Source organism: Rissa tridactyla, chromosome 1, assembly GCF_028500815.1.
Source record: "Rissa tridactyla isolate bRisTri1 chromosome 1, bRisTri1.patW.cur.20221130, whole genome shotgun sequence".
NCBI classification, from domain to species: Eukaryota; Metazoa; Chordata; class Aves; order Charadriiformes; family Laridae; genus Rissa; species Rissa tridactyla.
The window spans coordinates 153,248,876-153,273,491 of record NC_071466.1 but is presented as its reverse complement, the minus strand read 5'-3'; the positions used below and the strand labels follow the sequence as shown (position 1 = coordinate 153,273,491).

At 45.9% G+C, this 24,616-nt stretch overlaps 1 protein-coding gene across 2 annotated transcripts in view; it reads left to right on the top strand.

Moving 5' to 3' along the window:
* Positions 1-3,262: 3,262 nt before the first annotated feature.
* Positions 3,263-24,616, top strand: part of TMTC1 (transmembrane O-mannosyltransferase targeting cadherins 1) — a 151,293-nt gene continuing 129,939 nt past the window's right edge. For both annotated transcript variants that reach the window (XM_054207465.1, XM_054207460.1), the window contains exons 1-5: positions 3,263-3,689; positions 15,869-16,046; positions 17,786-17,859; positions 19,577-19,753; positions 21,671-21,880. In XM_054207465.1, the coding sequence (XP_054063440.1) occupies positions 3,373-3,689; positions 15,869-16,046; positions 17,786-17,859; positions 19,577-19,753; positions 21,671-21,880 (956 nt within the window). In that variant the 5' untranslated portion in view covers positions 3,263-3,372. The remainder of the gene's footprint in view (positions 3,690-15,868; positions 16,047-17,785; positions 17,860-19,576; positions 19,754-21,670; positions 21,881-24,616) is intronic.

Here is a 24,616-nt window from a genome sequence, read left to right as displayed (position 1 = left end):
GAGTGCTTCAGCTACACACGTGATTCCACAACTCAGCTCGGCTTTTCTGAGAAGCAATTTGGCTTTACATTTCAGAAGGGATGACATGGCTACTGCAGGTAGAGAAAGAATCAAGGCTTGCAGGAGGAGGAAATACTTCTTATTAGACCAGGTATTTTTGTAAGTGGCAAAGCAGCTTTGGAGCAAACCGTCCCATCACTGGATTCTCTTCTTTCTCTCTTTCCTCTCCCTTTATGTATATGGATGCTTATGTGTGAAAAGACTTCAGATCCAATATACAGCAGTGTTCAATCTGTGTTCTCCCGCTCTCAGAATTCTGACGTTTTGCTGTTAATTTCTTCATAGGTGATCAGGACTTCCAGCAAGAGGCGACATCTTGAATCCAGTCTGCAACAGTGACTGCTGCATGATAAGGTAATGTTTCGCTTTGTGGATAGAAAGGAGAAGACTACGTGCCTGTATTTCAGCAGGTCTTAGTGTGAAGAACAGGAGGTCTTCCTCTGTGGCTCACTGGAGCATTGCTTTCTCTATTTCAGATGTTTGCTTGAGGGAAGAAAGGAAAGATCTGGTCTGTCTTGGAGAAGTGAGAATAGATTTTCTTCTCATAAAAGAAACTTGACAAATCAGTGTTAACTACACTTTGTGCATAATGTTGCACTCAGTGCATAAGAAAATGGATGAGAAAATACAGAGGGTTTTTGTCCCTTGCAAAATCTAGGTTCCCGTGCCAGATGAAAGCCAATGGCCAGTGTTGGTGCCCTCCTAAGGAGAGTGAAGGCAGAAGGTGTCCTGAATGGGTCAGGACTGCCATCTCTTTCCACGCTTTTTGGTGTTGTCAAGCACGGTGGGTTATGAAAGCGAACAGGAAATTGTAGATCTGTATAGGAAGCAATGTTATTTATTCCGTAGAGTACATCTGTTGTACTATGAGATGTTATATGGCTGTGTATGTTACTGTCATAAGATCTTGACAGTAAATCCCTTGATGAGAAAATTATATTTTATCACCTCTTCACCATTTGCCATTTTAGAACTCTGCATTCTTTGTCAGCTTTATGTTAAGCTCAAAGGCTGGACAGTGGGACTTGTGACACAGCACGGACGTGTACCGTGGTCCTGGATAATGAATGGAGACACCTGTCCCCTGCCCCGATATCAGTCTGCCTGATGGCAGCCCTGGGCCCTGTTTTGTGGCAGGAGTGGGCTATTGGTGGGCTGAAAGAAATCAGTGAAGAAGGTTGTGTGGACCCTGGTCCGTGGGGGCTGGATCAGAGATACAGGGTTCTTGTTGGGAGGGACAGCCTGTCGAGCCCCAGCTGGGTTGCTGGGTGCTTTGGGTTTGTGGGGGTCACATCAGCAGTGCTGCTGACCCCCCCTTTTTAATCTGCCTAGCTCACCCACATCTGCAGTACATCTGCCCTGGAGAATAGTTAGACCCCCAGCTGCCCATTTCAGAACTGCAGGGGATTGCAGATTTGGTTTGGTGGAATAATTTAGGATTTCAAATATAACCTGGAGTCTACTGTAAGGCAATTACAACCTTTGAATCTTAGACATGTTGGTTTCGCTTTTACCAACATTACAGCCCATCCTTCCATTTTAATTTATGTCAAGAAAAAGTCACAATTCCAGCTTTTAGGCACGTCTGCAATAGTGACTTTGTTTTCAGAGCTGCTGGGTGCTCGTGGGCTTCAGTACTGCTGTGCCTCTGGACACCGGGCTGTTTCTCTTTCTGTGCCCGTGCAGAGATGTTGGAGCCTAGCTTTACGTGCCCAAGCTTTGAAACTTTGGTGAAAACGAATACCAACACACCACCAGAAACGGTCTGCCATGCTGGGGAAAGCTCTGGGGGGCCGACTGCCAAAATGGCATCAGCCACTTAAAGAGAAAGTTTGAATGATGGCCCTGCTTCTGGTGGAGTTTCCTTCTGTCCCGGATATAAACACGCTGTCCTAGTCAGAGTTAACTGTTATTTTTAGCCATGACAAAAGTGCATCTGAAAAGCCAGTTCTGTTGCACTTGGAAAATACCAGATGATTCGAAGTGCCAAATATGCTGGGGGAAAAAGCATTCCTGGCGAGGGCTCGCCCCGGACAGTCTGCATGAACTCTTCGCGGCTTCCGCTCCCCTCTTTTTCCCACAGGCCGGCAGGCACGCTGACACACACACACACAGCAGCTTGGAACTGCACGGGCTGGCGGTGAACCGTGCTTAGTGTATCTTTTTTTCAAGAACAAATTCAAAGTATGTCCAGTATGTTCGTTCACCTAATTGAGTCTAAACTTCTTTGCCAAGTGGTGTTCTTTCTTTCTTTGGTTATAAGCAGGAAGTTTTATTTAAATGGTAAAAAACATGGCCCAAATAGGGCCTTTGTTTTTCTGTTTTCTGAAAAAGCCATGGCCACATACCTTTTATATGTGGATTAATAGATGATTTGAACATGGTCTTTCCTTAAGCAAAAGTTACTGGGAGTTGTCGTTAACACAAGGAAGGTCACATATGGGTGATGATGAGCATACCGCAGTCATTAAAATAATGCTTTGGAGAAGGCAGCTCTCAGGCAGGTGATTTTGGAGGAGGTGATGGACCAGAGTAGAGAAAACAAGTTTCATGGCACCAAAACACTTTCCCCACCAGCAGGACACGGCGGGGACTGTTTTGGCACAGGCGATGCTGCAGTATGGATGGTGTGGAGCAGCGTGGACGGTGTGGACCAGCATCGATGCTGTGGATCAGCGTGAATGCAGGGGATGCCGTGGATCAGCGCGGATGCCGTGGAGCCGGCTGGGACATCCCCACTCCCCAGGTAATCACGGCCCACAGGGCGGCTGATCCTGGCGCGACGGGCCGTGGGAGGGGTATGCCAGCGGGGGGGGGCACGGAGGAGGCCCCGGCGCCAGGCAGGGCAGCCTTGTCCCTCTCTCCCGCGAGTGACAGGGGCCACCCGCCGCACCAGGGCTCCGCTCGTGGCCCCGCAACACCCCGGCCCCGCGGGCAGCGCGGCCCCGCGTGGGTGCTGCCGTGCCCCGCCGCGCCGTGTGGGTCCCCCTCCCCGGTGTGCGGAGGCCACCCCCGGGCAGTGCCCACCCCGGCGGGCTGAGGTGGCGGCGGGGGTGACAGCGCGGCAAGGAGCATGCGTGCGGGGGGGAGGCGGGGAGGAGGAGGAGGAGGAAGAGGAGGAGGAGGGATGGCGCGGGGAGGCGGCCGCTGTTTATTTGCAGCCGGGCAGGCTGCGCCTCGGCAGAGCGCGGGTGGCCGGCGGCGGTCCCGCTGCCCGCCCCGCACCATGCGGTCGCCGCCGCCGCCTCCCCTCCGCGCCGCGGCGGCGGAGCCGGGGCTGGGGCCGGGACAGGCGGCCCGGCGCCCCGCGCCATGGTGACGGGCTCTGCGCTGGGCTCCCGCAGCCGGGACCGAGCCGCGCCGCCCCCTCACCCGTCCCCGTCCCCAGCGGGCGGGCGGCGCGGCGGGGCGGCGGCGGCGGCGGTGCTGGCGGGGCTGTGCGCCCTCTGCTACGGCAACTCCCTGCGGGGCGAGTTCGTGCACGACGACGTCTGGGCCATCGTGAACAACCCCGACGTGCGGGCGGCCACCCCCGTGGCCGCCGCCTTCGCCAACGACTTCTGGGGCAAGCGGATGGCCGAGAACACCAGCCACAAGTCCTACCGGCCCCTCTGCGTCCTCACCTTCAAGTAAGTGCCCGCCGCCGGCGAAGCAGCCGGACCCGGGTGGGGGTCAGGGGGGATTCCCGCCCCCCGGCCCGGCACCCTCCGGTCCCGCGGCTTCGTGATTCAGCATTTCTGCCCGGAGCGGGACGGGATGAGCCTGGTCCCGCCGCCCGTGCCCGGTGGAAGTTCACCGGAGAAGGAAGAAGGATGCGGAGCCGGTGCGGGGCAGCCTGAGCTCCGCCGGCGAGCGCCCCGCTTCCCCCGCCGTTTGGGAACAGGTGGCGACGCTTCTTCCCCGGGCTGCTCGGGTGGGATAGAAGGGAAAACCCGAGCTTTTCGGAAAGCTCTTTTGGCTGAGAAGGGTGTTGAGATTGAACTCCCTGTGAGTTCCTCCTCTTCCTCATCCCCTCTGCTTCATCTCCAGTACTTTTCTCTGCGATTGAACGGTCGTGCCAGAAACTTCCCCGGTGCTATTTTGGAAGCAGCCCCGCAGTCACTCATCCCTACCTTCCGTTTTTACCGGGAAGCGGAGGGGTCTGCCTCAAGGGTACCGCGCCGTTTGTCGCATCCCGCCTGGCAGCCGCGACCCTCTCCTGTCACTCCCCCGGAGTTCCCTGCCAGCCGCGGTGGCTTCGGATGTTCCCTGTGCACCGGGCAGAGAGAGTTGTTGAGGAGGAGTTTCGGGTAAAAGAGGATAAAGAGAAGTTGGGTAGCGACGAGGTAACGGGCGGTTCCCATCGCTGATCCTGGAAGGAAAACCCAGACTCCTCTCTTTCTCCGAGGAGAATAACTTGTAGCAGATCAGCTTAGTTACAATTCATACAGTTTTGCCATCCTTTCCATTAGCTTGTTCTCATTTCATTCTGATGAAACGTAAATGGTGGTGAATGTTTACCACGTTTCAGTAGTCAAAAATGATGTGGGTGTTTGTGGGGAGCTGTGCTGAAGACCTAATGTAGCTGGGCGATGTTTGACACCTGTTTGCAGGTGACGGGTAGATGCCCATTACAAACCTATGTCAGGCATAAGGAACACGCTATATAGACAGTGGTAAATATGCCCGGAGGAGGTGTTCCTGGAACCTCATGACTCTGTTAATTGAGTAACTATTAATTACAGTACCAGATTTATAAATAATGTTTCATGAACTACGTGAAAACTGTGTGTTTCTGTGAGGCAAGAGCAGTTTTGGGCAATGCAGCATCCCATCGTCACTCTCATGGAGCAGTTGCTGCCCTTAGGTTGTAAGGGTGGGCTTGGAGCTGACAGCAAGCGGTGTCGGCGCTCTGGGGAAGTAGGGCTGGATGGGCACGGGGTGGAGCATCCCTGATAAAGCAAAACTATGAACAGCACAGACTCTTGTAAACTGGATTGTTTAGGGCAGGTTTTGTACCTTCCCCTTGAAGGGGCTCTCAGCCGGTTTCTGTAGAGAGCGAAGGGGATGTAGGCAGCCACGGGCACAGCTGGCTTTGTGCACGCAGAGCTCCTTCTCCATCGGGTGTCCAGCCAAACTGTTGCAGTTTGGGTAGTCGTCTGATTAATCCGTTCCTCCAGCAGAACATCCTGGGGTAATGTGAGAGACGAGTGAACCTGCGTGTATCACCACTGACCGAGTTGCATGCGGTATCGGTGCAGGACTTGGCCCCCTAGATCAGGTTGCAGGATTGAGGTTGCTTTATGCTAATTAGCAAAAGAAACTTAAACTTTAATAACGGAATGGAAACTACATGCTTTAGTTCCCGTTTAGATGTCTTGACTCTGGTTTTATATGTCTTGAACTGGTTTTACCTTTGCTATTTAAATCGAGGGGGGAGGTGGTGGGGGAAAAAAAAAAGATGAAGTGCTGTCCCCATATAGTCCTTTTTGGAAATGAGTAAGACTAATCTTGTGAGCAAGATTTCATCCTGAAGTGCTTATAATAACCATACAGCTAAGACACAGGGTCAAAGGCAGAGTCATTTGTTCACTGCTTGGCATTGCATTCGGAATTGGGAAGGAATCGTTTATCTTCCCTGGCTGCAGAGGAAGATTATTTCCATTGTGTCCCAAATACCCTTCCAGCACTCCAGTGTCCACATTCTTCCCTTTTTATTTCTACCAGTTGGGTGTCAGAGGAAGACAGATAGGATCTGGGTGGAGTGGATCCTCCAAACCCAGCGCTTCCAAAGAGGCTGCAGGGAGCTCTTGCCAGGCGACACTGAGCCTGTGGTTGAGCTGTGCTCTGCCTGCCTGAGCCACCCACCCCTGCCTTGCCCGGCAGGAGGTCGCTCATTACATTCTGGCCTCCTGCAGAAGGAAAAGGGATTTACCCTGATGCTGGTAAAATGCTCAACAGAAGCGGACTTTTAACAGGATGGAAATGAATGCTGGTTGTTAATACTTCTGTTAGAATTCAGTGCATCCACTTAAGATAATTGAGAAAACTCTGTGGTGTGTGCTTTGCAGGATTTTGCTGAGGTAAGGAAGGAGAGACCAAAGTATTCTGGTCTCTCTTTTTTTTTTTTTTTTTACTTTTTTTATTTTTCTTATTTTATTTCCTTCCTTGTTGTTCTAATTTGGTCAAATCCAAGGCAGTTTAACAGTAGCATGATTCTTTATACCTGCCTAGTAGCTCTGCTTCTGTTGCATGAAACTTTCATCTGGAAAGGCTTGTTTTGAGTCTCGCTGTACTAGGATTAAAAAATCTGGGAGATCTCCAAACTGCATGTACTGAACAGATGTGAAGGGTGGGCTGAAATTTATATCTACAGATCCATCAAGCTACAGAAACTTTGTCTCAGTCTCTTTTCTGTCCTTCGTGGCTGTGAAAGTAAGAGGAAGGACTCATGATGCCCTGTGGACTTTTCATTAGTCTGAACGTGTCCTACATATATGCTACGTATTCCTGAAATGATCTCAATTTAAAAAATTTATCACCTGTCTGTCAGAAAAATCTCAAGCAGACATTGGTGAAATTTTGTAACAGTCCCAGATGAACTGGAAATCTTAAGTGACAGCCCTCATTCCAGTAGACTAATGCTCTGGAGCCAAACAGTGAAAAGAGCTCAAGTATTTGACATTATTCACACCGTATCCATCAGGATGAATGATCAGAGGAAAATAAAGAGTGGCCCACGTTACCGGAACCATTAAGCAAAACTTAAAATATTCACAGAACTGCTGCATTGTTTCGTGTGGGTTAACATCAGAAGGGGGGACAAAAAACCTGCACATGAACTGTTGGATTAAATACTCTTTGCTTTGCATCTTTGAACTTCTCTCACCTTTTCTCTTGACTTCAGTAAAGTAAAGGAGTGTTAAAACTAGTTGGTTCAGAAACATTGCTATGACATGTGGGTAACCGTTAGGTGACAGGTCTAGCACAACTCCTCATCTGGACAGGAGTTGAGATGGTGGGCAATGGTTTTGCTTAGTCCTTAGGAAAAACTTGCTTCTTGCTCTCTTCTCCAGCTGCTGTCATTCTCAGATGTTTACCTGCAGCTATTTTCTTCTCCAAGAAGTGATTCAATATACTTCTTCCTAAAGAAGGCGGCTTTTTGGACTCGGGATATGCTATTTCTTGATGTCTTCCCTATAAAATGTTCAGATGAAGGGCGCAGAGAAAAAAAGAAAAAAGATCTGCCAGTTCTGTAATTCACTCAGGATTTTATACTTAAACTGGGTGCTTTCTGTCTTACACCTTGTCTCCGCTAACAGAAGTTCAGTGAATCATTTATTCCCCCAGTAGCGCTTAAGTTATTCCTTGGTTCCAGTGGTTTTGCAAAAATGTTTCTCAACTGTTGAAGCAGAAGGTGCAATCCTCAGTGCTGTCTCCTTCCCTCTCTTCTTGTCTGCCAAATCCCTGTTTAGTTAGACTTTTTTCAGCCCACAAAAATAACAGGTGATGGAGGTTTGATGTAGTTGGCAGCGTAGCAGACGTAGCCTGAAGGTGTGCAGTGGTAGGAAATGGCAAGAACGAAGCCTTTTTAAAAAACCCCGATGCCAAGATTTAAAGACTTTTAGTCAGAGATCAGCCTCCTGGCTTTGCAGGTGGTCGAGGAGAAGCAAAGGCCCTGCCCGCTCGGGATGGGTAGCGGGATGGAGGGCACTGCCAAGGCAGATGCTGGTGAAGGAGGTGCCTCAAGTAACGGCTCACCAGGGACAAAAGACTGGGCGAAAAGGAAAGGTAGTGACAGGTCTCGGCCATGTAGCTGTGACAGAGGCTCAGGAGGATGACACCGGGTGGAGAAGCACAGGAGATACCTGATTTTCCTTGAAGGAGTTGGCAGTGACTGTTCACTGGGAATGTGCTTGGCACTGTGGGAAGGGTGTAAGAGTGTCCACTCCAGCTGCTGCTGGGTGGCCCTGGTGGCCCAGGAGGAAAGGAACTGGGGGGAGACAAGCTGTAAATGGGAACGCAACTCTCCCACCAGAAAAGACATAGACACACAATTTGTGCACAGAGCCATCCTGCTAGTACTCTGGCTGGAAAAAAAAAAAACGGGGAAAAAGATAAATTAAAAAGTCCAGGCTGTGCTCAGCTGCTGACTGCAGAATGGATGACCCCGCAGGTCTGCCCACTGAGGCTGCTAGCCGGGGATGGCCTGGGTGCATACATGCCTAGGAAGTAAATGGGACCCTTCAGCAACGGTTCAGTATTCTGCGTGGGCACCGAGAGCCTAATGTGAGACTACTGGTGGCTTCAGATCAAAGACTTAAGTGGCTGTGAGCTTGAGTTAGATGTAAACACGTGGCCAAAGAGAGAATTAATTCAATAATTCACTGCCAGCCTTCTGATCTATCTAGTTGCTTACACCTGATCCTTCTATTTTTTCAGCTGTATCAGTGGCATGAGTTTCAAGGACAGGGAGCTTAAGAAAATCAAAACAACCCGGGGAAGAAAAACAGACCTTAGATTTTATTTATTCTTGATTTAATGCGATATTACAGTTTGACATCACAGGGTAATATAGTGGAGCTATAATGCGTCAGGTTAAATACACAGCGCACAAGTATTTTCTTCACTCCGTACATCTATATTAAGGCAATATCACAATGTTTAAGATTGTGTCAGTATTTCTCCTGTACAGCTTAGTCTAATATTTCTACCCTAGCTGTAGCAATCACTCTCCATGCTGATACTGTGATACCTGCTACGAAATTGATGTAGTGCCGGGGTAGCCACATTGGGCAAGGCAGAGTTTGTGAAGAGAGGCAGTTGCTTTTGTTAGGCTGGCTGTGTTATTGTTGGAATATTCGGGCACATTTCTAGGCATATAACCTTTTCTTCTGACCCACAGCAGAGTGCCTTGCTGCCATTTCGGGTCTGGGAGAGGGGCATGTGCCTCAAAGCTTGTTTGTTTTTTTTTTTTTCCTCCCGGTTCCAAGTGCAAGGGCGGTTCCTCCCCTCCTTGAATGTAATTTCATAGCAGGTGCCTGATGTTTTTTGGTTGTAGGTCTGGGCTGTGTTTCTCTAGGGGGACAGGCAGGGTTGCTTAGTGTCTCCTGGGGGAAGGCTGGGGGCACAGACCTGGCTGGGCTGGGGGTCCCGGCCACTGCACTTCTTGTGGCCAAGCCCAGAGGTGAGGATGTGCCCAGGAGGAGATGTGTGTACAAAACACGTAGGACTTCTGCCTAGTCGCAACATTTTCTCACTCCTTACTCAATAAAATTTGTCTGTCTCTTGAATTAAAAGCCTTTTATGTTGAGGGGAAGAGTTCACTAAAAGGTCCGGGCAGATTCTCCTGAAAAGACTTGACTGACGTGAATCCAGTCACGCCTATGTTTGCTGCTTGCTTCAGTGCTGTTTTGTCTCTATTTAACACCTACCAGTTCCTGGGGATTTTTCTCTCATCTGGCATCCTATTCCTCTTGCACCAATGTCACCTTTAATTTTCTTTTGTCTTCTTTTACCTAAAAGGCTCAGCTTTGAACCAACCTTCTTCCCCACAGGAGCATCCCTGTCAATACTCTTTAGAGTCCATGAAAATAAAGTGCTCTGGCTGCTGCTGGTTAGCTAAAGGCATTTCTCTGCATTTACTCGCTCTGTTTCTGACTGCTTTCCTGGGCTTTGTCATTTATTGTCTCTCGGGTTTAAAAGGGGGGAAAAAAAAAAGGCTGTTCTCTTTTCACTCGCTATACTTGTTTTTTCCTTTCTTTGCTTCTGTATAAATTAAAATGGCTCTTCCTCCTCAGCGCAAGCTGAAAGAGTACCAAACTTATTTTAAAGTGGAAGAACTCTATTACCCAGTTTGAAATATTCTCTTTGTGAGGCTTAATAACTTCAGACTAGATTTCTGTTAGTGTTGTCTTCTCATCTTGACAAATGACTGTTCTAGCTTGGTTCTTGATCGCTCTTGACCATCTCTTACTCTCTCTGTGCTCGGAAGAGCTTGTGCTCTGTGCTTGGTGGCCGCTAAAGAGTTTCGCGAGATGTTCGTTTCCTTCAGTGCATTGCTCTTGCTGAGACAATACTCAAGAATAATTTTAAAGACAAACTCTCTTTTCTTCAAAATCTGGGTAAAACAACACCTAGTTTGTAAGTTGCCGCTGTCTGGCTTTTTTTAATTTTCCAGGGCTGTTTGCGGAGGCAAATCTGAAGCTGTGGGAATGATGCTTTTCGTTTTCTTAACGCAGGAATGATCATCAAACCACTTTCTAGGGTTTCACTAGAGATTTCTGCCCTGGCTGCTTCCCGGTCTAATTGTGATTTCTGTTTTGTTTTCCTAACCGTGCTGGGAAGCAATAACCTGCTTGGAATGCCAACACTTAACTAGTGCTCTTGTAAGTGATGACTGTTGTGCTCTAAGGGAATTGCTGTAGCTTGGGAATTGATATGGCCTCTGTCTTCCCACCCATGCCCCTTACAGCAAATCACCTAACAAACCATTTAAGCCTTATTGTCCATTTAATTCTGAGGCATTGTACTGTACTATGAAGAGATTATCAGCACAAAGTGCTGTTGGACTGTGGTGGAAACTCTGCCCTGCTCCGCTGGCCATTGCACGAAGGCTGCTGCAAAGGCGGCTTATTTTCTTTTTATTGCTACAGTTTTTTTCATCGATCTTTGAGTTTTTTCCACATAGAGCTTTAACCATTATTGCCACTGCTGCAGCTGCACCATCTTTTGGAGTGCAAATGCTCATTTTCCTGGCACGTAGTAGATGCATCTGTGGAGTTTATAAGGAGGTTCCGCCATGCACTGAAATCAGGCATTAGTTTGCATAAAGTTTGCCATCTATATCACACAAGTCCAAAAGGAAGGGAAGATCACGAGAAACTTAATCCATCCTTGTATGTTAGATTAATTTATAGAAATCGGCATGTGAGCTTTCCTCTATAAAAGCTGTGGGGGTTTTATGAGGTGTGGGATGCTGTGAGACTTTCCATTAAGTGTTACTCGCTATGACAAATTACAGTTATTATCCTGCGCATTTCTATTTCATAACATGTTGTGTTTTTTTGTTAGTCTTTTGAAAATAATAAAACAGATTAAACTAAACAAGAGCTGCCCAGGGATGATAATAAAGTCTATAAAAAGAGAAACTCTCCAATTATGGTTTACAATATTATTAAATCATGAGAGGCCTTAAAAAAGTTGAATGAGTCTTCATGCGTACAAGTGGATAAAAAGCACTATATTAGAGCCCGGGGGCGCTGGTGATTATACACTGTAACTGAGTTTGTACGGGATTTGTTTGCGAGCCTGTACTCTTGTGGCATAGACCCCTCTGGTTCTGGGTTTGTGAGGATGAAATCACTGAATCCCACTCGATTTCCAGGTCCTCTGTATGGGGAATTGCTTACCCAAGGAGATGTGTCCCTGCCTGATGACTTATTCAGAGGAGGAGTAAGTGCCAGTGGCTTGAGGGCAGCATGGTGCATGGTCCCTGCTCTACAAATGCCGTTCTTCAAATGGAGGGGGGACGTGGTTAACTGGCGGTGCTGAGATGTTGCTTGTTCTTTTAAGAGCGAGAGTGATGTGCTTTCTTCTGGAGAGCTCTCTTAGGAGCTCTACTGAGTGGACTCTCAACAGCTGATGCCTGTAAAAGTCTCTCTGTGGGAAGGGAGCTATGTAATTCCTTTTCCTATAGTAGATGGTGGAGGAACGGAAAAGCTGCTGTAGGTGGCAAGGCAAACTACACCGCTGTTCCCGGAAAAAATCCATTAACCTTAGCAAAATCAAGGTATTTCAGTGTTAGGGCATATACCTCTTACTTTGGCATACCTCCTGCTTGGGCATGTATTTTTGGCAGTGCTCTGCCTTGGGTGTGACATGCTGAACCACGCATGCTGCCAACACGTGGACACAAAGACTGGTGTTGAGACAAGAGTCTCTGCTTGAATACATGTTTTCAGGGCAGCTTTCTCTGCCCTGATGGGGCATGTGATCAACGCTGTGATTTCTGTAGTGAGTTTTTATTTTTGGTGCTAGCTTGGGTGATGCTGATCAGTTCTATTAGATACCTGTCAATGTCACCTAGTATTAAGAGACTGCTCCTTGGTATACATGCTCGTCCCCTCCTTTTCCCCTGGGCCTTTTTGGGGCCTTTGCATTTGAACTGCTGGTTTGCCACTTCTCAGGAGGCTTAGCACACCCTTTGCCTCCAGGGACTCTTCCAGCAGAGGTGTTGAACAAATGCAAAACTCTTCTCTGAGTGTTTCATGGGCAGCTTCCCTGAGGAAAGACCTCATTGTCTGAGATGGTGGTGTCTCCTCTTTCAAGTGTCTCCATTCCTAGGAATGTGGTCACTTGCTTTATTCATCCCTAAATCTTTAGAATGCTATTTGCAAACAACTCTCTGGTTTGATGAGCAGTCAGTTCAAAAAGCCTGGCCAGCCCAAAGCATCTGCTCTCTCCTAGCTGTGTGCCCTACCAAGGCCATAACATATCTCTTACAAGTTGTGCTTCAGCTCAGACAGATGTTACAACCTTCATGCAGAGCGGGCTAAGGTCTTCCAGCCAACGTGATGCTGCCAGTTAGAAATGATGGCAGTAATGGTGTCTTTGGGGCTTACAACTTAAAAAATGATATATTTTCCCCATTTGTGGTCCAGTTTAGATACGGAAATATAAGGACACACCGCACCCCCCAACGGAGTACAGTTGTTGCCTGCCAGACCTTCTATTCATGAACATGATGCTGGAGAAACACCACTTCTTACTTAATTTTGAGATTCCTATCTCTGTTTTGCTTCCTTTGTTTGCCGAGCCATATACTGTGTATAATTATTACATGACTCTGTGATAATGAGGCTGTTGGTAAACAAAGACAAGACTGAATTTCTGTAAGGATATTCAAGTTTAAGAAGGGAGAAGTCACTCTTGATTTACTCATCCCCTCCTGCTCTGTTGCCCAGAAGTTGCTCCATTGTTGCTCTGCGGTGGAGCAAATTTGGCTTTCCGTAGCAGGCTGCCTTTTCTTTTTTTTTTTTTTTTGTTCCCCATGGGTGCGTGAGCGTGCTGGGGAGCTTTGCAAAGTTCTTGTGACTTGGATTAGAGTTGTTTGGAGCCCCAGATTTGCTCACCCGTTTGACGTACAATAAATTCAACCACCGCTAACGTTTCAAAATCATTCTGCTGGGATTGTTTCAGGACAAAAGAATGTTTCCTTCATTGCCGTGTGGCCTAATTTCTTATGACAAAGAGCTTTAGCAGCAAAAAACCACTGGTGTGAATATAGCACCTGCAAATGTTCACGTTTAGTGTTCATGGACCACCAAAGATGCTATTTAAAACACACACCGAGGCATGCTTGCAGTCAGATTTTGCTGTTTAATGGAAGGCTTATCTAAATACCATGGCGTTATGTTTGTGTTTTGTTCTGCCTTTTACTTATACACAGGGGAATAGCCAAGCTGTGAGGCTGCTGCTTTTACCTAGCTATTTTCAATAACTTAAGTCAGCTAACTCCCAGTTTACAAGCCTTGTTGACTTGATGTTTGCCCCAAGAAGGGGCGTGAAGAGCACACCTCTCCTGTGGGATAGGTGACCTTATGGCAAGAAGATCGGTCCCCTATGAGGTTCTGCCTCTCTTCCCAGTAGATCTGTTTTGCAGAGTGGGAAGTGATCAGATGTGATCCATGGAGACTAATGAGAGATTTTTCAAGGTCAGATGTCATGTTTTTAGGAATTGGTTCTCACAACTTGCCAAATAAATGAGAATCTCTCACGTTTGGATGCATGGTTTCATATCATGTGATAGCCTGGGCACTTCTTGACCTCACTGTCCTCACCTGCCCGCATCTGGTTTCTCCAGAAGTCAGGTTGCCAAAGCACTTTGGCATTTGAAGGGGAGCGATGGTGAAAACTGTGCTCCATCCAGCTAATTTACAGCCAGAAATGATTAATTTGTGTAAAAAAAAAAAAAATGGGTCCCACAGGTGGTCCCTGCCATTGCAGACATCTGCAGGTGCCTCTGAGCGGGACCTTTGGCTCCTTTGGGGCAGGGTGGTCCTGTGCTGCCCCTCGAACCCTGCAGCACACTGAAAACAAGATTTAGGCCTGGGGGGTCCTGCTGCCGCAGCGGATTTACAGATGAAACTCTAGCTGGGTGTCTGTTACTGCCATTTGCTGTGGTTTGTCATTCCATGCTGGTAGAAATGAGGGAAAGTGATGTATAGTCCTGCCCTGAAGTGGCTTGCAGGAGAAATGGGGGTAAAAAAAAAAAAAAAAAAAGAAAAAAGCCCCAACTCTTCATGTATTCTCGAATCACGCAGACTGATGTCTTGTCAAAATGTAGCTGCATCAACCCATACTTCAAAGGGACAGGTCAAGTCATGCTAAAATCTCACTTTTCCCAAACTCTCTGGGTTTCAGCTATTGCCTCTATAAACGCTCCAGTGGGAGCAGCGTAGGAATGCACAAGTAAGACTCCTGGTCTGGTAAAGTTAGACTGGCCTGGAAAATGCAGCCCAGGACAGATAGCGCTCTGTTGCTTATGAGTAAGGAATGTAGAGAGTATTCATAAAAAGCATATGTTGTCTGGCCCTCACAGACCCACTGCACCTCCTCTGCCTTACAAAAAAACCTAAGGCATTTGCATAGTAGCAACAACTCGGTGGCTTTGCTGTTGCATCATATATGTCATGGGAGACCTGGAGTCCGTCAGTAACAACTGGAAGGAGTATTGGCCCTTTAGCATGTTTACAGCTACATGCAAAATATTTAGACTGAGCCTTCTTTTCACTGTGTGTCTTGTTGGTTTTTGTTTTTGTTTTTTTTTTTTAAAAAATGGCCTTTAATGTTAGTGCTTCCAAATTCCGTGTTCAAATATGGAGTCTTCCCTAGATAGAGACACCAAGTGTATGTGTGTGCATATATGTGTGTGTATATATATTTGTCCAAATGTACAGATGCAGTTAATTCTAAAGAGAATTGAGTTATCTTCAACTGCATGTAAGGCAAAAGCCTGTCAGCAGCTGTTAAGCAAGCTGGCTGTAAAAAACAGTGACCAGAAAAATGTGTTAATACGCACTGTCAAACAAATGTCATAACAGCTTGTTATATCTTTTTTTTTTTATGATCAACACAAATAATGAACCCTAATTGTCTCATTGAGTCTAGGGGGATGTTAGCTAGCTCATCTTTGCCATCAATGTCTTTACAAAAATGATGCTAGCTTTTAGACCAGCTTCTTAGTCTAGTCCTAATATTGGTAAAGCATTTAAATAAATCCTTAACCTTCAGTATGTGAAAGTATTTTGAAAATTAAATGGGAATAAATGCACCTGGAAGGCAAGCAGATGCTCCAGCACCTTACCAAGTCCTTGTCTTGGCTATTCCCAAGCAAAAGCATCTATTCCGTAGTAGAAAATAACTGCCCTTATTGTAAAGCTGCCACGTGGCTGAGACAACCGCAGAAGGTGCCAAGAGGGAAACAGGACAAGTGCTGTACTTCTGATGTTGGTCGCTGTTACTTGCTGCCAAGGAAGCTCAGACCTCGTCTCCCTGCAGTAAACTGTACGGGGCGGACACAAGCCTCTCCCATCTCCATGTCAAGAAGGCTGCCAAGTGCAACTGCATATTTTAAAAATGAGGGAAGTGGTTTCTCTTTAATCAGATAAACCAGAAGTTCAGAGTGATTTTTCACTAATTAGTTTAATAGCACTTACATTAGAAGACTGCAAATCAGGCAAAAAACATGATTTAGAGTATTTGAAAGGTGTCCTGCTATTACAAGACCTCTCCAGCCTAGTAATGGTTCGGTTTTGTTTCCTTGCAGGTTAAACATCTTGCTGGCTGGTATGAACCCTTTCTATTTCCACGCGGTGAATGTAATTTTACACTGTCTAGTGACTCTTCTGCTGATGTACACTTGTGACAAAGCTGTGTTCAAGGACTGTCGACTTGCTTTTGTCACGGCGCTGTTCTTTGCTGTGCATCCCATTCACACCGAGGCTGTAAGTATGCGACACAAAAAAGAACGGTGTCAAAAAAGCTAAAAATAAATGCATACTTTAACATACTTTAAATCTTTTTTTTTTTTTTAACAAAATCTGAGTCATACAAAATACGGTGCTTGTGGTTTTTTTGCTGTGGAGGAGCAAAGGTGAGAATATGCTATATTTAAAATAATTTGCAGGAGTCGTTAAGAAAAAAGTGTATTCATTCTTGCCATCTTTCTGCTCCGGCACTAAATTCTAATTGACGGTCCTAATCAGCGATGCTGGGAATAAACGGACAGTCATTCAGCTGATGAAAACGTCGAGTTGTCTGAAACCAAAGACCTCGGTGAGGCCACGCTGTCCTGCTGGGACATTGTTGCATGCCTTCAGTCATCTCCTGTAGTCATCAATTTAAGGGACAAAAAGTGAAGGGGGGAGCATTAGTGTGTATTCTGGAGGAGATGGCTAAGATAGAGGTGATGTGACCCGTGGATTAATTTATATTGATTTCAATTAAAAGCCAGGAGTATCATCTTCAGAAAAAAACTTGTTAGCTTAATAAATGTCACGGTAAGTTTACAGAGCGACAGTTCATATTGGACATTTTTCTGTTTGTTTTAAGGAAGCATTTAAAGACACAGTCGCGCTAAAACTGCAGTCCGTTAGCGTCGGGAGGTACTTCTGTGGATAAAATGAGTCTTGCTGTCTTTGAGGAGGAAATGTAAGGTCTAGCTATCCCTACTTAAAAAAAGAAATGCGCTCGTTAGCTGGGATACCATTGACATCACACGCTCTCCTTACCAGCCTTTGTAAATGAGGGAGGGAAACGGCTGGGGCGGCTGAGAACTTTTGAGGAGAGATTACCTTAATAACAAAAAGCCACGAGCTTTACAGTTACTCCCTGTGCTGTCTCCTGTGAACTAATCAGTGAGGCTCCTTTTGATAATACAGCTTTATATTATAAGGGAGGTTTTAGAAGAGGCACTCTTTGAATTTATTTTTGTCTGGGTCAGAACTTAAAAAGGTTAAAATAAATGCCAGAGCGCTGAATATAGCTTAATTATGTAATCTCAAAAGAGGCGAAATTTCAAAGGGCCTTTTATTTGCTTTATGGGCAATTTTTAGATCTTTATCAAATGGAATATTGAAATAGTTTGTAAAAAGAGTGTTTATACATTCTTCTTCGGTATTCCCTTTCTTATAAAAAGATTTGGTTAATTAATATGTAGAAAAAAACTCTCATAAACTCAGCTTATTCAGAAAGAGAATAAATTACATACCACTCTATCACTTTTTGGTGATAAAGTTCATTCAAATATTAATTATTAATTCATTCCTATATACTAAGTCTTCTCCAAAGAGTTGCTCTTTCATTAGTGTTTTTTTTCTTTTTTTAACAAATCTCAGTTCTGGGAGCTGGCTGCATTTCTCATTTGAGCCTTATTATACAACATTAATACAGATCCCTAAAACTGGCATTTCTCTATGCAACTTTATTAATATTTTAATAAGAAAGTAAAGAGTGACTTAACTGTTGGCTTACCCGTTTGTTTTGCCAAGTGAGAAATGCAGCAGACAAAACTGAGCATATCCTATGTTAACCAAGTAACATTTCACTATATTGAGGGAGGGTAACACTGAAAGATAAGAAGCTTAAAATAGCATCAGTTAACGGGGATCGTTGAAACAGTCACTGAATGTGCATGCCTTTTTATATACGTGCTTTTACACCTGTGTGTCTCTTCTCCTTTTAGGTAACAGGTATAGTAGGCAGAGCGGATGTCCTGGCCTGTCTACTCTTTCTGTTGGCTTTTCTCTCCTATAATAGGTATGGATCCTTCTCGTCAGCTGTGGTAATATCACATAATCATAGAATTGTCTAGGTTGGAAGGGGCTTTTCAGATCATCAAGTCCAACCATCAACCTAACAGTGCCAAAACCACCACTAAACCATGTCCCTCAGTACCACATCTACCTGTCTTTTAAATACCTCCAGGGATGGTGATTCCACCACTTCCCTGGGCAGCCTGTTTCAGTGTTTGATAACCTGTTCCAGTGTTTGATAACCCTTTTGGTGAAGACATTTTTCCTAATATCTGATGTAAATCTCCCCTGGTACAACTTGAGGCCATTTCCTCTTGTGCTATCACTTCTTCCTTGGGAGAAGAGACCGACCCCCACCTCTCTACAACCTCCTTTCAGGTGGTTGTAGAGAGCGATAAGGTCTCCCCTCAGCCTCCTTTTCTCCAGGCTGAACAACCCCAGTTCCTTCGGCTGCTCCTCATAAGACTTGTTCTCCAGACCCCTCACCAACCCCGTTGCCCTTCTCTGGACATGCTCCAACACCTCAGTGTCTGTCTTGTAGTGAGGGGCGCATCATGAGATGCTCTAGTTGGAGGAGAAGACAAAGGGGAAACCTTTCAGTTTTTGGTTGTTGTTGGAAGAGGTGCTTCCCACAGCACTGCTGCGTGGAAGCGTCCTGGCCCCAGCTTTCAGCCATGGTGCCATATAAATGATGCTTATGAGAACAAAAACACAAAAAAAGAAGTCAACATTTAAGGTCCCCTCTTCTATTGACATCACAGCTGACCATACACTAAGGGAGGGCTTGTAGAACTAAAAGTTATAAAGAAATGTTTTCGACTGAAGGCAAATTGTCTGTATGTAGAGTGAAGAAAGGATGGACGCATGCCTGCCTTTGAAATACATGCTGTGACTGTGGGACTCTAAAATACCTGGTCTGGGAGAGTGAAGGATTGCGTATAGAGAGTTAGTCACTCTTTTCAGATGGAAACTTGGCGCCATTTGCTGGTCTGTGTCCTAAAACTGTGACTGAAAAAGAATAGATAAAGAAATAGCTTTACTCGATGGGGTTTCTGCCCCTTTTGCATTGCTATTTCATTTAGGAATAGCACCACGTCATCATGGCCATGTGGAAAAACTGTTTATATCCCTCTTGGGCTGTTTGCTGCAAATCCGCGCAGCTGTTTTCATCAGAAGGTTTCAAAGGCGTAAAACTGGTAGTGACCCTGCAGGGTCACTTCAGCTAGTTTGATTTTGGTTCTTTCCTACCTTCTTCCCTCTCATACAGGCTTGCTGCCCAGTCCAGTAACGGTTAGGACATATCTTTGACTCAGGGGATAGGTGGGTGGGATGGAGGAGTTTTTGCTTGCATCGTGCATTTTGTTACAGAAAGAGAATTAAGCATGTGTGTTCTAGATGACCGAAAGCAGGTGTTTTTCTGCCCTTTCTGTCTTTATACTTACTCTGCCTTCCTCTGACTGTTTCAAGCCCACTTTATCTTTCTGCTTGTCTTTTTTCCCTCCTCTGCTCAAATTCTTGGTGCGCCTCTCAATATTTGCGTCTTCCCTTCCTGTCCTGTGTGTAAACCTTTCCTCATTTATCAGCGAACAGTGTAGATTGCTCACGTCACTTATTACCAGCATCTTAAGAAATTAAGGAAAAGTGTCTCAGTATTTGTGTGAGTGTGGTAAACGTGAAAATAACAGAGAAGTTAAAATATTTATGTCAAATCTATTTTTCAGGAGTGTGGATCAGCTTTATGTTGGGGAACATTTCCCTCCCACTGCCTCCCCATGCTTCTTGCTGCTTAGTTTATTCCTTGGGACGTGTGCAATGCTGGTGAAAGAAACTGGAATCACTGTGTTTGGTGTGTGCTTGGTTTATGACTTCTTTTCCCTCTCCTGCCATGGACTCAAACCGTAAGTAACTTGCTGTGCTTTTCAAGTGTTGCCACCTGTGTGTGCAAAATATATATTATTATATACAGCACTGTAGGAGATGGACTTGCCCCGCTGAAATTGAAGTTTGGATGGCACTAAGGTTTCATTCTGTATTTTATTACTTCTTTTTTGTTACTCTATTGCTGCCTGATAACTTCTCCTGGTTAGATAGACCAGATGTGAAGAAGTGATCTCTAAAATGCTCGGTTCACTCTGGCAAGACTAACATTCATTTTTTCCGTGGGAGTTCTGACTGAAGCATTAACAGCTTTAAATTTCTCTGGCTTAACTCCTCCCGTTTGCAATGTCTGCTTGATTATTCAGTCACAATGTCATGGTTGTAGAAATATCATATGATGTTTAGTAGCAGAATCAAGTTTGATCCTTTCTGTCCTTACAGAATGGAAGAAGAGGGAAAATATCCAGCCAGTTCTGGAATGATTGGGATAATTAGCAGCTCTCAGCAGTCACTGGAGAAAAATCAAATACTTTAAAGTTTTTATGCCTCACCCACTAAGTGTCCCAAATAATTATGCTATTCTGTATCTCCATTAAAAGTCAAAAGTCTTGTGTTTGATAGAAGCTGTTTTTTACCCATTTTTCTCCCAAATCATACCTGGTGCAGATCTATCGATGACTGAATGTAAGAGGTTGCTGGCGCCGAGAATGGGAGGTCTCGCTCCTGCCATCGCTTCTCCTGCTCCCACCGGTGCTGCCCCACAGGCTCTGGAGCCTCTCACACCCCTGCGGGAGATAGCATATCTAGGTTATAAAAAAGGACACTGAGTTCATGTTTCTGCAGTAGTGAATTAAATCAGATCCCAGGTCCGGCACAATGCGAGAGCAGCAAACGCAGAGGGGAGAAGAGGGACTCTCCTCTTCCAGGAGCATCCTGGCTTCCTTCCCATTTCAGACCTTCCTCTAGGACCTAATGGGGAATGGACCATCTTTCAGGACCACCTGCCCTCCCTCCGACCCCTCTATCAGCAGTAGCAATCAGAGGGCAGCTACACTGGGTCGGCAGAGGATTTCTCCTATTTTGACTGGATAAGTAATCCATAATGGTGTAGCTGGTGGGCAAGTAGCCAGCGAGGAGTTTTCTGGCGACTGACAGCTGGCACGCTTGTTAACCCTTGTGTTTACAGTCCGCCAGGTGTGTTCCACGAGCTGCTTTGCTAAAGGTAACACAAATGTTAATTAATTGGGGGGAAAAAAAACCTGTGTCGTCCTCCTTCCCCTTCCCCTCAATCTCCCCCTTCCTGTAGGTTCACCTTCCAGTGGCCTCTTCAGGTTATTTCTTTGCTTCAGTGGCATCCAGTTGCCCAGTTGTGGCAGTTATTGAGCTTGCAGGAATGAAGCTGTGTAGTCCAGCATTTTCATAGTTGCTCTGGTTTCATGTATTGTGCGCTTTTCTGCTGGTGGTGCTCAGGATTTTATTACTGTATTTGACTTTTTTAGGGGGGAACAGAAAACCAGCAGGCTTCTACATGCTGCTGAAACTCTTGCTTCTTCCTCCAACCTGTACAGATTTATTTTCTATTTAAATGAGGCAGAATACCAATTATTTTTTGCAGGAAAAAAAATAGGAATGGCACCATATTCTTCCTCACAATGCTTCCCATGTTACGAGAGGTCCAGAGAACAGCCTGAGTGCTCATCTTCTGTTGCTGTCAGATCTCTTTCTCTAGATCTGCTTAGGAACAAATAAATCCTGTCTTCCCAGCCACGCAAAGACTTTGTATTTTGGATTAAATATATGTCTTCTGTTGTAGTTAGATACCATGTTGTGCTGTTTTCACTATGTTCAACCTTTATGATAAGTAAACGTGAAAAATAAAAATCTGTAAATCCTTCTCTTTCCCCTCTTTTTTCCCTTTTCTCTGCATGTGTAATCAGGAGAAACGGGGGGATCCACCAGAGACCTGCCCGTCAGCCTGCGGCTTCTCCCTCTGCCTCGCTGCATGTCCCTCCGGCCAGCCGGGAGAACGGGAAGCATCGCTTTGCTCACCGGGGCACCTGGAGCTCCTGCCACCCGGCGTCGCCTGAGGGTGGTCAGCGGAGCGGTGGCCTTTCTGTGCCCAGCAAAGCCATGTGGGCCATTCGGAGGTACTGACGTTCTGCTGTGGTGTAGCTTGCATCCTACCTTAAAATGTCAAGGCACTCACTTTGTTTTAGCCATTTTTATTCTGAAATGCGCTGTAATTTTTCTTATGCTACTGGAAGGCGAAGAGGGGAGAAGGTGGAAGGGGGAGGGTTAAAGGAAGAAAGAGGAAGGAATCAAAAAGAGCATTTCTTCTGGGAAGAGGAGAATATCTAATGACTATCCACATCCTGAGACTTTCTACCCTGATGTGATGTTGGTGGACAGTGCTCTCCTTCCAAGCTTCTCCAGGGAGAAAGTCAAAACTGTAATGCTAGTTTGAATGGGAAGAGGGGGAATATGTGCATGTGTACCATAATGCCTGTAGCGAGGGAGTGCAGTGTGAGCAGGGTATTACGCGTTATTGCTATATATCTATTACCTACATGTGTCTGTAGGTATAATTTCTGCATACGAGTATACATACATATAGAGAGGTGTGTTTACGTAAATATATGAAAGCAGGGGTGATGCCCGCTTTTGCTTTATGCCTAAGAACGTACACATAAAGGTGAGAGCTGGGCTCAGGCAGTAACAGGAGGATTTTCACCGGTCGCGTCCAGCAGTTCTCGGCACGTTCCTTGTGCACCTCACTGGGGAAGGGAGGGCTCTGCAGTAACTCAGGGCTGCGCTCTGGCACGGGACGAGCGCTTGGCTCCTGTATCCCTGTGGAACAGCACTGACTTGGTAAAAGTGTTTAAGGGGTTGTGACTCAGCAGGGGCCCCATGGATCTCTGCCAGATTGTGGTTTGTGTGGTTTTTTCTTTTTTTTTTTTTTCTTTTAACCTTGACCTTTGTACAATCTCCCCGGTAGCCCTTGCCCAGCTTGCCCTTCGTTGCTGGCTTTTGGTTTTAACTACAAAACACTTGCAGTATGATTTAATTTGCAGACCAGTGATAACGAATTGCCCCACACTACCTGTTCCTTGGAGAGAGTGTTTTGTTCCTTAAATAGCTCAGGAATTACCTGATGCAGTTCTGTGATCATCTAATAGTTGACACCTGAACCGGGCCCCATTCAGCACTCCTGAAAAAAAAGGAAAGGGAGTCTTTTATTTCCACCCCTAACACCCCTTAACCAGTTCAATAGGAGCTGATTGTTTGTTGTTTGCTTTTGTTTTGTTTTTTTTTTTAAATGATCTTCTTGCTGCATCAGTGGCAGTGGCATATAGGCATTACATGAGGCTTGTAACTTCTCAGATCAGAGGCTGTTTCCTCTGCCTGTAGTTTAAATGGTTCAAGCCACTTGAGAGCTTTGGCCCTGCAGGTGTTTTGTCTGACTGGCCTGACTTGGGGATGCTTGGGTTTTTTTAGTTCTGTTTTAAGTGAGGACGGAAGTGGGTTTGGTCGCATTGCCTCTCCGTGTGGGAATCTGTGACACAAAAATGATAAGGATGTCAAGGTTTTTCAGAGTGGGTAAGTGCTAACTGCTCTGGCATGGAGACTTCTCTGGCTGTTGAGAACAGCTTCTGAAGTTGTTTGTTTTGATTTATTTCTTCTCCTGTATCCCCAAATGAGTAGAACAATTAGAAAGCGTGGGTGACCCTGGTTCCTTCTGATACGCCAGGCCAGAATGGGCTCTCCAAAGGCCTTGTTTAACGTCTTGCCTCTAAAGTTTAGGACCTGGTGGGGAGGAGTAACCTGAGCATGACATTGATGCAGCTGCTGTTCCTGGCCTTTGCTCTTTTCACGTTTCTCTTAACGCTTTTGTTCTCCTTGATACTTGTATTTGTTTCCATTTTCCCTTATGGTTACTATTATTGAAGGTATCAGTATAAAAAATATCTCCTGTCCGGCTCCATCCATTGTTCTTTGTTTCTTTTACCCCTGTTTCTTTCTTTCTTTCTTCCTACTACTCCTTTCCCCCCTCCTTTTGCTTTGTAGTTTTTCTAGACACCCTTGCTCTGCCCCCACTTTTGGGAATGTCCCTTTCTTACACTGAGGGGAAAGCCTCTGGTTTTCCAGGCTTTTCAGGAGAGGCTGCAGTAGTTGTGTTGGAAAGACCGTGCACGTGGGATGGCTTCCGAGGGAACTGGGCCATGCTGCCAACTGGCATTTGCTTTTCGGCAGCTGCCTCTTCAAGTGTTGTAAAGGATTTCTGCATGTGGCAAATCAAGCTCTGCATGTACATAGCTGCTTTTTTTTTTTTTTAAAGAAAAAAAAAAAAGGAGGCTCTCATGGTATAGGTGTCTCAGGTTCTCTTTTCCAGTGACTGACTGTGTGCAACGCACTTGCAACAACCTGTTGTGTGATGGTTTGCAGTGGGATGCCCAAAGCAGAGCTGGCTTGGTCCCAGCGGCTGAGGGGGAAGCCTGCTGCTGTACATCTGTGCGAGAGCTGTGCCTGAGAACCGCGGGGGAAAGCCTGGCATGGGTCAATGGATGCTCCTTTGAAAGAAACTTCTGTAAAACACTGTTAGCAACCTTCTTTGCTATTTTCTGCCTGAATTCCTGTTTCCTCTGAAGGTGGGATAGGGCCAGATAACTTCTTGTTGCATGGAATGATAGTCTCATAGATCCTGGGCAATTTGACCAGTACCTGCTTGTCTAACGTCAACTTTTGCTGGTCGCTATAAAGAATGAATGTGCTGCTGCAGTATTCAAGAGATCTCAATTCTCAACCACGTGGTTGCATGCTTGCGGTAGTGTGGAACAGCAAGATTAAATGTATTGCAGCTCTCTGACTCTCAAAATGATGTTCAC